We start from the raw sequence: 14,738 nt of genomic DNA, 5'->3' as shown, positions 1-14,738 counted from the left end.
AGAATTTTATCAATAGAATGGAAGAAGCGATGCAAATGGATAAATGGTCTTACGAAATGGAAAATCTCAAATTAATTATAACAAGTGAAAATAACAATTAACTGATCTAATTTAGTACACAGTGTTGACTAAATCTATTCAACTTTTGTTTTTCAAAATAATATTTTTCTTAACTATTCTTCTACGATTTAAAAGATGAACTTCGCGGACCCTAAGCCCAAATGATCGATTTGCTGGGTTACGAGCTCGAAGTTCATTTCAAGGTGTAGAACGTGCTACAGAAATTACAGCTCGTAATTTCTTTGCCAGTTATTGTCTTCACGGGCTGGCAGACCGACGTAAAGACGGTCAGACAAAAATAGAATAGTTCTGAGCGTAAGAAATTTTAGACAAAATTTAGTATAGTACTTCTGATATATTTAATTATAATTAAATAGGATATAAAAATGGAGATAAATATAAAAAGTTTTCAAGCAAATCTTTCTCATAACTAAATCAAATATTTCAATAAAATAAAACAATCACAATTTTAATTTTCGATTTCAGAGTGTATTTTATTAATTGAATTTAATTGGAAAATTTGGTGATCATTTATTGAATATTTAACTGAAAATGAAAAGTAAATATTTATATTTGTGAAAAAGTAGCTTTCACCCATAATAATAAAAGTTTAAAATCAAGCAGGTATTTAATTATTTATTATATACAGCAATAGGTGTACACGAAATCATTTTCAAGTGGTTTTCCTTTATTTTAATTTAAATTTAATATAATATTTTATTAAGATAGTTTTATTTATATATATATATATATATATATATATATATATATATATATATATATATATATATATATATATATATATATATATATTTATATATGTGTGTACTTACTAAAGACATGATTATACAATTAGCCTTAAAATTTGAATCGGATTGACCGTCTAGAATCCGAGATAAATTTAATTAAAAGTTCGATATTTAACATGGTATACACTCTTTATACTTTTGCATCAGTTATTAATTTATAAAAAACAAATTAACTGTCAGATACTTTCCAAAAACTAACAGTCTATTAATTGATTTTTTACGATTCTAAAAAAAAAAAAAATAAAAAATTTTTGACCGACTAGTTATTTTTAAAAAATGGTTTAAAGGTCAACAATTTATAAACAAGTATACATAGTAGCGAGTCAGACAGAAGGATTGGTGTTCTACTTACACATGAATATTGTATGTGTAACGTCTCCACGAATACAGGCCCTTAAATATATTTACAGCGCGCATATAAATATATATGCGCGCTGTAAAAGTATACGAGCTTGTAGCTAAGTGATCCATAATATTTAAGCAAGCCTGTATTCGTGGAGACGTTACACATACAATATTCATGTGTACGTATACAACACCAATCCTTCTGTCTGACTCGCTACTATGAATACTCGCTACTACTTCTTTCTGTCTGACTCGCTACTATGTATACTTGCTTATAAATTGTTGACCTTTAAAGAGTGTATACCATGTTAAATATCGAACTTAAATTAAATTTATCTCGGATTCTAGACGGTCAATCAGATTCAAATTTTAAGGCTAATTTTATAATCATGTCTTTAGTAAGTACACAAAAATATAGAATTTTCTGACGCTACTCAAATATCGCGACAACAACCTTAAAGATATAGAAAACCCATTGAAAAATGACAGCTTTTGATAAAGAAATTTAATAAAATGAATTTAAAGCGAAAATATTGATTTTTCTTTATCCTCAATAATTAATTTTTGTTCAATAGTGTAATAAATTTGACTTGCTTTTGAAACACTTTTCAGTTGTAAGTGAGACATACTTACTAGTACTATTTTTCTTAAATACGAACTAATATAGTCATTTCTATTTAAAAATCCAGCCAGACTTTGAACTGAGTGCAATGATCACTTCAGATTAGAAAATTATTCCTTAACATTTTTGTTTTTTAATAGAGAAGATTCACAGAAAATAAAACTTAAAATTCTATTTATAAAAATATAGTCATCCTAAATCCGGTTTTTTTTTATTAATTTTAAAAATCTTACCAATATATAAAACAAAAATACCTAGATAGGGTACTTAAAAATGAAGAGCAGTCAAGAACATAATTTTGTCTGACACTCGATAAAACGAAAGTCCATCATTAAAAAATTCTTGGATTATTGGCTCGTCGTTGCGTCTAGTGGTTTTTTTTTTTTGGTGAACTCGTATATAGAATAACCAAAACCCTAATGACAATTTATCAAATTTTAGTTGGAAATAAAAAAAGCGTTACTTTAAAAAAGCGTTATTAGATAGCTTTCTAAGCAACACCTGTCCTTAGAATTTTATAGTTACGCATAAGTTGTGTCTACGCAGGTATCTACGGGCTATGTGAAATGGTTTTTTACATCCATCAACTCATGTGTTTCAATTAATTTCGATTTTGTATTTGTTGTTGCTTAAGAAAAACTGATTAGTTTAAAGCCTTTATTTCTATAATCTCATCGAATATTGAACAGAATAAAAACCAGTAAATGGAAATTTCTAGGTAAAATGGTTCTAAATATTTTGATACAAAATCTATTGGACGTCGAATATCATAAAATATTATATAATCAAATATGATTTTTTGTCAACAAAAACTTTATCAGTTGACTTTTTCCGAAAATTAACAAAAAATGAATGTACAGTATAATTTTATTATCGCTTGAAAAAACCTTAAAAAAGGTTTTATAACAAAATTTTCAATTTGATTATTCTTGTTTTTAATCCATGCGAATAATTCGATTAATTCAGATCATAGTGATAAAGATTGTAAATATTCATTCAATATTCTACACAACAAATGTCGGTCAAGTACGAATTCGGCTGGTACATTCGTAGTTCGACATAACAATATAAAATTGATCAACCTAAGTTAGTTACCTAAGAAGGTATGAAATTGAAAACAGCCCCCCCTACCTTCGAATGAATAAAATTAATAACTGCCATTTTTATTCCACAACTAAAAAGAAAGGACAAATATTTTGGGTTCGTAGGTGTGTTCAATAATTTTTTTCAAGCTTTAAAATTTTATTTTTTCAATTAAACTTGTAACGATGTGGTGATTTAGTTTTTAATTGATGTTATGCAAGATCAATTGGATTGAATGGTTACCCTAATATGGTATATTACTTTTTGTAGCACATGTTACTCCAACATAACTACCAGATACAGGTTAAATTCATTTAAGTTATTTTCAGCTTTTCATTTTTCCACAATCAATCCCCGTTATTGTACGTCTATCCCCCTCAAACCACATGTTGTAAATATTTTTCCAAATCTGCTGCTACAGGATATGCCTTCAATTTATTTTAAACCGTAAGTGTAGGGGAGGGGGCAAAAATTAAAGGATAATTTTTTATAAATACCAATTTCCAGTGAATTTATTGAGCAGACCAGTCAATATATTGCCAAATTTCAAAAGTCCGGCGGTCTCATCCAATAAATGAATCGTCTAATACTTTAATTTTTACAGCCTATTGCTAATGGTTCTTTAGTCATGCTAGATAATGAACTTACATTATGAACACACAATCGTCCTTACAAACTTCACTATTCATAACAAATGGACTTGAAAAAAGTCAGATTTTTATTTTTATCATATTAAACCACAAATGATGCAATTGATTGTAGTGAAATTTATGTGTTTGTAGTATCGATATATATCAAGGAAAATTCATAATTTAGAGCCAGGATGATAATAATTATGATACGATTATTAAAAGTACCCAATCTGCTCTAAATCGTTTCCAGTTTAATGTAGTGATGAGAAAAATAATTTTCAAATTACAGTTTTTTGAAAAAATGGATAAAGTAATAAAACAATGTTTTACAACAAAATGATACAAACATCGAAACTACAAACATTTTAAGTATTCAAATCTACTCGAAATCGTTTGTAATTTAAAATGATAAAAAAATAAACAAATTTTTTGAAGTAAAACTTCATTATTTTAGTACCTTATCTACTTTTTATACCATGTATATTTGTAAATATAAATATACTAAGTTTACGTACAAAATTTTGATTAAGGTGTTCATAAAATTACCCAATTAGTCAGACAGGCAACCGGACTGTCTGTTCGTGCGTCTGTCCGTCTGTATATACAAGTCAAAAACGAAAAAAAAAATCAAGCTGAAATTTTTATAGCGTGCTCAGGACGTAAAAAGTGAGGTCGAGTTCGTAAATAAGCAACATAGGTCAATTGGGTATGAGGTCCGTAGAACTCATCTTGGAAACCATTAGAGATAGAACAAAAAATAAAATGTGTAAAATGTTCCTTATATAAAAATTAACAACTTTTGTTTGAAACATTTTTTCGTAAACATCACTGTTTACCCAGGAGGGCGCAAATTGTATAGTATGTAATAATTGTATAGTGTGTATTATATGGGAATATCGATTATTTATGTATACTTGGTAAATGATTTTTTCCATCGTCTTTATGAGCTTATTCTGTAGGCCGACGATCTGAAGTCAATAACAGAACACCCTGTATATATATGTAATGTGACAGTCTAATCAACACTATCTATATATGGTTTTCACTTGTTTTTTTCAAAATACTGTAACTTGAAAATTAGGTTTTTCGCCCCTAAATTATACTACATATTCCATTACTACGCATTAAACGATTGAGAGCAGATCTGAAAACTTAAATTGTTTGTAGTTTCGATGTTCGTATCATTTTGTATTTAAAGTATAATTATTTACCAACCTGGCCCTAAATTATGGATTTTCGTTGGTAAAGGTCGTCACTAAAAACAAATAAATTTCACTACAATCCATTGCATCGTTTGTAGTTTAATATGATCAAAATAAAAAACTGACTTTTTTCAAGTCCAGTTCCAGCGTTACGGAGCCAATTTTTTTACGATTACAATACTTTTTTACTTAAATATACAAGGAAGGGAAAATTCATTTAAATTCCTTATAAGATCATGACTTATAAAATAAATTATTGTGCTAGAATATTGGAATATTGTGGAGTATATCGTTAAAAGTCATTCACTAAATTTTCTCTTCAGGTCATAGATCAAGCTAGACCAGACTTCTACAAGGATTTACAATTTTTATTTAACTTTCTACATAAAGGAAAACTCGCTATTCTATATTTTAATAAACGTATACTTGGAATAACTCAATTTATCATTAAAGTAACTATATAAAAAGTGTATTTGATTTTATTATTCAACCACCTATAATAGTCCACCTCATTTCTTGTTATTTCCAACCTCTCCTCCCAGTACTGATGTTGGTATAATTACATTTGTGAATATATGCAACAATCATAATAATTGACCTAAATACAATTAGTTTTTTTTAGTTATTAAACTGTTACAATATTTTTTTTTTTTTTATTCATAATTATGACTATTTATTGTTTGTAATTTAAAACAAAACAAAAAAATAACTTCACTAGTAAACATTTATTAATTAGTTTTATGAATATTCAATGTACACATATAGGGTGTTTATGAAAAACATTAAAGTTTTTTCATCTAAAAGTACCTGGAAAGCAGTGAAGAGGACCAAACCTTGACGTTTATTTTAAATCCAAAATGGATTTAAAAACCCTTACCAAATTGAGTTCCGAGCTTTTCTTTAGTTTATTTAGATTCTTCAAAACAAATGTTAAGCAATTGAGTAATCAATATTAACTCATGCATATAAAAATAAGCTTTTATCTACGCCCGTGGGATAAGAATTACTTTTCTAACTCATCTTACGTGCGAAAAACGAAAAAGTTTTGTAACGATTTTATTTTATAAGAAAATCAAACAAGGAATCTCACCACGAGGTATTTTGAATTTGAAGTGAGGTTTGTACTTGGAAAGTTTATACCAAGTAATTCTATTCCAGAACTGGGGTTGCCACCTTTGCAGATTTGTTCGAGAGACTCTCAAAAGCGTGTAGTCACTTCCAACTTTCGATATCAACATAAATTCTCCAGTGCTCAGTAAAAAAAGATCTTTTTTTGATTATTTCTTTCACAGGAAAACTCGACAATTCTGATTAGCTTTTACTTTAAAGTACTTGAAACGTATTTATTTAAATATTTAATTATGGAAAAACTGAATACACAAATCATCCAAAATATCAAACAAATATAAGAATTCGGTGTTATAATTAGATTAATTTCACTATGTTCCGACTTTCTGGTTTATCTCCCGACTTCGCGGAGCTTTGAGGTGACAACCTTATCCGTAACATATTTGGTTAAAGTGTTGGATAATGAGACAATGAAGTTTGCCGTCTAGTTTAAATCACGGTTGTTTTATCAGTTCTTAAACACCTTATTCAATCATTTTAGCATATATTCCTTTAATTTTAAGGTAGTTCCTCCGCGACAGTCCAGTCAAAAAGTTTTGGACTAATACTATCATTCAGTGCATTAACTGTGCTATGACTATTATACATATACCATATATTATTTTCACAAGACTGTAGTTACACACTAATTTATCTCCTTTACGTATACACACACATACTATGATATATAACTTTAACATTAGTCTTCATATCCTTTCCACAAAAAACATCGCTAAAACGAGTTATTTATTTAAGTTTTTTATCGAAACTATATGGTAAATAATTTTTATTTTTTTTTATATATTTTCTAAATATAGTATTCTACATTATATTAGTTTTTCATAGAGATGGTGAACGTCATTCATTGATAAATAAATATAATATTTGTAAATTTGTGTATTTTTATACGCTTCTCCCATGTACACGTACAAATTGCGTCACTTTTAATTGCTAATATCTCATGTATGGCATGGTAAATCATCTTCTAATTTTAACAGCATGTGCATTATGAATTAAATATTTTATATTCTGAGTTTTGAGAAATTCTTGAAATATCACTTTCGTGTAGGTACTACCTTAAGTAATGGTTCAGCTTGCAAGCAAAGACCAACTCTGCCAACTCTGGTTACATTTTTTAATTTATTTTTTAAATACCTGTAATATTTTATTTTTTCATTCAACTGATTTCCGATACTAAGCAAGGTGATCTTTTTTCAAAGACTTTCATAATAATGTGATTGGATTTCCTTAATCTTTTCATAAACAAAAGTTGTTCAAAAGCATGACTGATACTTTTAAAAATAAAGGCATGAAGCGGCATCACACAACCTGAAAATTCTATATAATGACAAAATATAATAATGTTTTCGAATGCATTTTTCATTTTTATTAGATAAGAAGCAATTTCGATAGCTTATCCATTATTTATTATGCGAGTTGCTATTTATTAACCTCTACATTTGGTTAGAACAAAAAAAAAAAAAAAAAAGAACAAAAAAACTAAATAGAAAACAATATAACGAACATTTCAGTTATTTTTTCTGTTATGTTATAAATGAGATTTTCATGTTTTCTCGATTATCTATATATGAAAGTAATTTACAGCAACGATTCAATTCTAAATGGAAACAGACAGTTTGGTTGAAAGATGGATAATAACTTGAAGAGACAAAGAAGAAACAACCTGCTTTAGTCAAAGTAACCGGAACAGTTTATATTTATAAATAAACAACATTTTACTCTCTCGTATAAACATAAAGTCTTCAGACGTAGTTCTTATATTCATAGTCTTTATATAGTAGGGGCTACATCCACCCTTAACAACCACGTTATACAATGGAATTGGCTTGAAATTAAGATCAAGTTTTTTTAGCAATTTAAAAGCATGTTTTTTGTGCCATAATAATCAAATAATAATCAATTATGGCGTAAATTCTTACATCAATGTAATCAAAATTTTTTATTTGGTAATGTTGGCGAATGTTTTGTACATTGGGAAAATTATATAGCGAATGGACAAAGATTGAAGGCAAGATAGTGCTTGCGTTGCAAGTCTAGCCTTATCTAGCCTTAGGTACCTATAATTGTTTCACACTATCTCTTCCATCCGACTGCATTTGCAGTGATCAATGCAATTTTTGTCTTAACAGCGGTTCGTTCGGAAAATAAAAAGAAAAGTTCACCAAGATAAAAAAAAATTGATTTAGTTTTCACGGTACTATTTTTATAAGATGTTTTAAAATATTCCGCGTGAGACGGCTACATTCCAGTTGAAATCGAGATATGAAATAAGATCGAGCACGAGTTCATTCGGTAAGAAGGGAAAACTAATTGTATTGAGCCAAATTGTTGTCATTTACTCCGCTTATAAAACACCATATAACTTTTGCTCCTTGACGTAAATCTGTTATGTCCAAAAAAATTTAGAGCCAAAACTCTTCAATGACTGAGTTCAATTTGTTTCTCATGCTTTTTGAATATATTCAATTTCCTTTTTGTCGCTACGTTTTACTCGCTACATTCCGATAACCATTAGAGTAAAAAAAAAGTAATCAAATACTGCGAAAAAACTTACTAAAAAAAAAAATATTTACAAATATTTATTATCTACCCCTATCGAAATAATAATATTAACCTTTCGAAATTGAAATTTGTGTGAATTTAAATTATACTTTTCATAAACAAAGTACACTTTGTATGCTTTTTTCAGGTATTCTTTATCCGATTTTAACTAGTACCAGAAGTACGGTTTCCGAAATTTTATTTTATATAAAAATGGAAAACTGTACACCTGAGTACTTGATATTGTCTCTATTGTATATATAGTTAAAATATAATGAAACTTACCTTTGTATCGTTTGTGAGTAATTCGAGTGTATATCCTGGTAACAAATTAAGTTTATTTATATGTTTGACAGCCAATTTTGCAGCAGCTAATTCACTTTTTCCCTCCGGGCGATCACCAGATCGTGTACTTAATTCAAATAAACCTAACAATGACACAATATGTTCTTCTTGTTCTGCATGTCCAACAACTTTTGTTTGAAAATTATTACTATTGAAAGAAGGACGACGTCTCCCGTATTGTTTTCGTGATATTATAGATGGACTTTTTGGTAACGGTTTTGATTTTTCTGTCGTCAACGTACTAAAGTTTGTATTTTCTTCGCTACCAAACGTTTCCTCAAAATTTTGATTACTTGTTAAATATTTCCCTGAAATAGATCGAGGAGTATAAAATGGAGCTAAATGATTAGTGACACCATTATTTGTATCAAAGTCATTGGATTTAATTTTTTGTGATCCTTCAAATCCATGTGGTGTTTCATTTGAGGTCGTGTTCACGTGATGTTCATATTTCGTAGGCATTAAAATTTTCTGTGATCCAAAAAAACCAACTTTTTCGGTCTCGTTATGCGAAAAATTCTTCGCTTGGTATAAAATATTTTTAGGGTTATATTTCGGTGCTCCACCAAAGCCCACACGACCTGTTGTAGTCATTTCATATATTTGATTGTCGTATGATCTGTTCACTGATTCGTCGCTAATATAATCCAGATCGAAAGTACTGGATTCGTCTAAATCGTCCTCTTTTCGAATATTCTTACTTAAAAAAATTTTTGAGCCGTCAATGTCTTTTGAGTCGTCATTTTTTGGCACTGAAGTTGTAGTGAGAGTTTCGGATTTTAATTTTATAACATATTTTTGAGATCCGTCGAAACCAACACGTTCTATGGTTTCATTTATGGATTTTTTTGTTGGTTCTAAATAATTTTCAATTTTTCTATTAATAAATAATTTTGTTCCCTCAAAGTCCGTCTCACTTTTTGAGAATGTCATATTTTTTAAGGGCTCTAAATTTACATTTACATTGGAATTATTTAATTTCGAAATTTGTTTATTTATAAATAATTTGGACCCTTCGAAATCATCTAAATTGCTACTTGTAACGTTAAGGAGTTTAGGGATTTTAATATGTTCATTGATTGTTGTATTTTGGGAAATTTTTTCAAATTTTTTATTTAAAAATGTTTTTGAGCCTTCTTCATCTTTATTTTTTAGGATACTCGTTGTAGTCTTAGCTGTAGTTGTATCTAAAAATTTTTCGATTTGCTTATTAATAAATAATTTCGACCCCTCGAATTCATCAATGTCTTTTGTTGCTGCTTTCAAAGTTGTAGAAACAATTTGCCCAGTTTCCTCAAAATTTTTTTCAATTTTTTCATTAATAAATAATTTTGAGCCTTTAAATTCTTCGAGTTCATCACTACGTTGTTTCGGTGTTGTTTTTAAGGTAGTGGGGAAAATATTGTCGGTTTCATCTAAATATTTTTCAATTTTTTTATTGATAAATAATTTCGATCGATCTTTTTCATCAACTTCATCATGTGTTATTTTTGATGTTACAGTTGTTGTTTTGGAAACAACATTTGAATTTTGTTTTTGTGTTGTTTGCAACGTTGTAGATGCAATGTTTTTATCTAAAAATTTTTCGATTTTTGAATTTATAAATAATTTTGAACCTTCAAAATCATCAATTCCATCAATATCTGACTGTTTTTTTTGTGTAGTTTTTGAAGTTGAAGAAACAACTTTGTGAATATCATCTGAAAGTTTTTCAATTTTTGTATTAATAAATAATTTTGACCGATCTAATTCATCGTTTTCATCATTGGTTATCTTTGATTTAACAGTTGTTGTTTTCGTTATAACGTTTGAATATTGTTTTTGTGTTGTTTTGACAGTCGATGATTGAATATTACCATCAAAATTTTTTTCAATCTTTGAATTTATAAATAATTTTGAGCCCTCAAATTCATCGTTTTCATCATCTTGAGAATGTTGTTTTTGTTTTTCAGTATTATCTAATAATTTTTCAATTTGTGTATTTAAAAATAATTTTGGACCTTCCAAGTCATCATCGTGTATTTTCTCTGTTGTTTGTGCATTTTTTTCATTCAAAATAACATACTTTTGTAGTTTTGACCAATCTGACGTTGTTGTTTCATGATTGTCATTTGTAATATTTTGTTGTTTCTTTAAATTTTTATGTGATTTTGTATGATTTCTTGTTGTATTATTAATTGAATATCCAATTGTTAATTTTAATGTATTTTTTATATTATATTGATTTAATTCATCATATGATTGTTGTTTTTCTTGTATAAAAATATTATTAAAATCGTCTTTCATTATCCTCTTATTTTTAATATTTATAAAAAAATGTTGTTTCTTTGTTAAATTATTATTTAAAAGCGATTTTGTTTCCCCATAAATTTTATGTTTTGTTGTATTATTTACACGTTTTTGTTGTTGTTGTTGTTGTTGTTGTTTATCTACGAGTGAATAATATTTTTTCGTCTCATCTGTAATTGCTATTTTTGTATTATTGTTGTTGTATGTAATTTGAATTGTTGTTGGAATTAAATATATGAAAATTATAATTATAAATAGAATAAAGGGTAGAAATGAGGATGTTTTTTTGTATGTTAAAAATGTTGTTTTCGTCATACCACAAGTATTGTTATTTTGTTGTATTTTACGGATTATTTTTTATATTTTGTCATCTTTTATTATGATGATTATTTTTTTAAATCATATTTTTATTTCAAATAATTTCTGATTTCTTCTAATGGCATGTTTTTTTTTTGTATATTTTTAATGACTGTATTTTTTTGATAAATAATTGTTGTTGTTTTTAATATGCTTATTTATTCTTCGGTGGTTTTTTCTTCATGCTTTTCATCGTTCCACTTCACTCTGAAAAGTAAAAGTAAGTTTGTTTGTTAATATTCAAGTAACAAATCAGTACGTAGGTATATATTTTATATCATAAAAATTCATTATGCATATTCACAAGCTAACGATCTAAGTTTATTTTATTTAACGTTAACGTTTGAAAAAATTAAAATTTATTTTCTGAAAAATTTTTAAATTTTTGATAGCAATGCTTGAGCTAGCATTGCTATCTTTAGCATAGTTTTTTCATTTTTTTTTCATTGCTATCTTTGATAGCACAGCTTTCAATTTTTAGCTTTCCAACCCATCGGGTTGTACAATGATTATGTGTACAATTCGTCCATACCTTAATGCTATGTATTTTTTAATTCAATCGTTTCCAACTGTTATCATATGTCTTATAATAGTGTGAAAAAAAATTTCAGCATGTTTAACGAAGCCAGTAATATTTTAATATTTATTGCATCCATTTCAAGAAGGTACAAGTCTAACGCAGGAAATATTGACCGGACAAAATAGGTTTATGAAGTGTGTGTAAAAAATTTAGATTTTCATTATATCCATTCATATCTTTAAAAGGGTAAATTTTGCATCATTAAGAAACAGTTTAATCAATCATTAGGAGCTTGATCAATAGTAAATTTAGGCCACCCGAACGTGTTTGCAAAATAGGGTGATGGTTGATATATAATATGCATTAACTATGTGCATAATTGTTAACAGCTCACGAGTGAAGTATATTTTAGGACGGCCTTGTATTGGTGGTTAATAGCTTATAAAAACATTGAATGGATTATAAAGCTTGATTTAATTCATTAACATAATAGTTTAAAACAAAAAATGCGTTAGCATGTGAATAGACACATTGGAAAAAATAATGATTAAACAATGTTTCTTTCTTCAATTTTTCGAGGGTATGCTTTTAATAGAAAATTGTTTTTTGATTATTTTAATGGAAAATAATTTTGAAAATTTTTTTGATGATTATTATTTGAAAATAAAAATTTTAAAATTTTTTTCATAAAGCCGTAATAGAAGTACATAATTAATTATATTTTTTATTTTGAAAATCAATACTAAATTTACTTTTTAAACCGAAATATAGATAATTATAAATCAAAGAATAAGACTTTGATATTAAAGTAGAACGACCACGGCATCTTATGAAAGATTTATACCTACAAGATAAGGTATATGATTGATAATGGACTAATTTAAATGGAAAGTGATCGCTTTAACTGTTTTATGCATGAATAGTGCCCAAAATAAAGTTTACAGAGTTAAAAATATTATTATAATGTTGATTTTTTTAATTGAAAAAGTATGTACATGTAACAACAGTTTACAGGGTTGTTCACGCTTTACAACACGGAAGACTATGGCTAAATGGCTTGATCATAACAAAATTTTCTTACAGGAATAGATGGAGGGTGTACAATTTAAAATTTTTTCGTAACATACAGCGGGACCAGAAACTCGGAATATATCAAAGTTGTATATTTTTAAATTGATCACCCCTGTTTATTATTACACTTTAACTTCACGGTTTTCGAAATATTTTGTATTTTTCGAAATTATAGTACCAATTTTAACGTATAATTTCTCAAAACTTAAATCAGTTTCTCAAATCAAATTTAACTTGAAGTCTACTAATCAATTGAGTTTCTAGTCGCAACTGTCAATAATTGAATAACGTATGCAGGTTGTCCCAAAATTATGACTAAAGTATTACAAATTTTAAACAGTAATATCTTGTTTAACTTAAATACAACACAGGGTTTAGGTCACCAGCAAATGTAAATGGTAACTCTATTAAAATTAATTTGAATCTGAAAATGTGCGTTTTTCATGAAAACGTATACAGTTAGATATAATAAAATTGTTATATTCGATAGTTAAAAGTTACAATTAAAATTTGCTGTTGACATAAACCCTGTGTTACCTATATTTAAATTAAACAAGCTTTTATCGTTTAAAACTTGTAATTGTAAGAAACTCAATCAATTAGTAGGCTCCAAGTTAAATTTGGTTTGAAAAACTGATATAAGCTTTGAGAAATTACACGTCAAAATTGCTACTATAATTTCAGAAAACACAGAATATTTCGAAAATTGTGAAGTTTAAGTAAGGTAAAAAACACATTTATTTGGATTGTAGAACAAAAAAATTAAATAATAGACAGTGTGTTCATTTTAAAACAATACAATTTTGATACATTCCCCGTTTTCGGTTACCCTGTATATTACGGTAATAATTTTAAAATGTACAGGAATAAATCCTAAATCTATTTCTGAAAGAAAATTGTAAAAATCAAGCCGTTTAGCCACAATTATCCGTGTCGTATAGCGTGTACAACTTCTGTGTATATGTACATGCGTTGGTTGTTATAGCCGATATATGGTAGCTTATAATTCCAATGTTTACTGGTTTCTATAGCCGATATGTCTTTATAATTGATGATACAGTCGATACATTCTTGAAGGCATTCATTAAGGGAATATGGTAATAATTCCCTTCATTCTTTCATGAGATATTTTGTGTTAAGAATTATAATCAAGTCGGATATTCTACTACTTTTTTGGAAACTTGATTATTGATGATAAAAAGAGTCTTCCTTCTTACTTCACGGTTTGTAAAATGTAATTTTTGCTACCAAACTATTCCCAATACAATTTTTAGTACACTATGTGCCGGACGGAGTATAATGGCTTCTTATTCTAGTTTTTACAATGTCAACTCATCAAAAATAAATATATCAATGTGAATGATTCACCAATTTTTAAACCTATATCAAACCTATTACAATTTTTTGGTAAAATGATTGGGTGAAACTTTATATCATTTAAGGTATGTATATACATATAAATTTATATATTTTTTTTAAATTCAGTTTATTCAACTGAAAATATTTCAATTTAAATATGAAAGTTGTTTATATGAAGAAACCAGTTTTGAACGAACGCCTAACGACCCCTGTATACAAGCCAAATTATTTTAAATATAAAATAAAACAAGTGAAAACAAACAATTGACTGAGCCAATTGTTGAAATACCATGTATAAACAGTGTTGATGACGCAAACGTTTGTTTTTTGACGTCACGAAAATGAAAAACATATCCACTTTTAAATAGCCACACA

At 27.6% G+C, this 14,738-nt stretch overlaps 1 protein-coding gene across 1 annotated transcript in view; it reads right to left on the bottom strand.

The window, feature by feature from the left end:
• LOC123305849 (gamma-aminobutyric acid type B receptor subunit 2) overlaps window positions 1–10,878 on the bottom strand; it is a 130,504-nt gene extending 119,626 nt beyond the window's left edge. The window contains exons 1-4 of the mRNA XM_044887685.1: window positions 10,833–10,878; window positions 10,384–10,467; window positions 10,105–10,341; window positions 8,708–9,624 (exon numbers count right to left, since the gene is read on the bottom strand). Of these exons, the coding sequence (XP_044743620.1) occupies window positions 8,708–9,624; window positions 10,105–10,341; window positions 10,384–10,467; window positions 10,833–10,878 (1,284 nt within the window). The remainder of the gene's footprint in view (window positions 1–8,707; window positions 9,625–10,104; window positions 10,342–10,383; window positions 10,468–10,832) is intronic.
• Window positions 10,879–14,738: the final 3,860 nt, after the last annotated feature.

Source organism: Chrysoperla carnea, chromosome 1 (assembly GCF_905475395.1).
Source record: "Chrysoperla carnea chromosome 1, inChrCarn1.1, whole genome shotgun sequence".
Lineage (NCBI taxonomy): Eukaryota > Metazoa > Arthropoda > Insecta > Neuroptera > Chrysopidae > Chrysoperla > Chrysoperla carnea.
The sequence above is the reverse complement of the archived record's forward strand: the minus strand, read 5'-3'. Positions and strand labels throughout refer to the sequence as shown.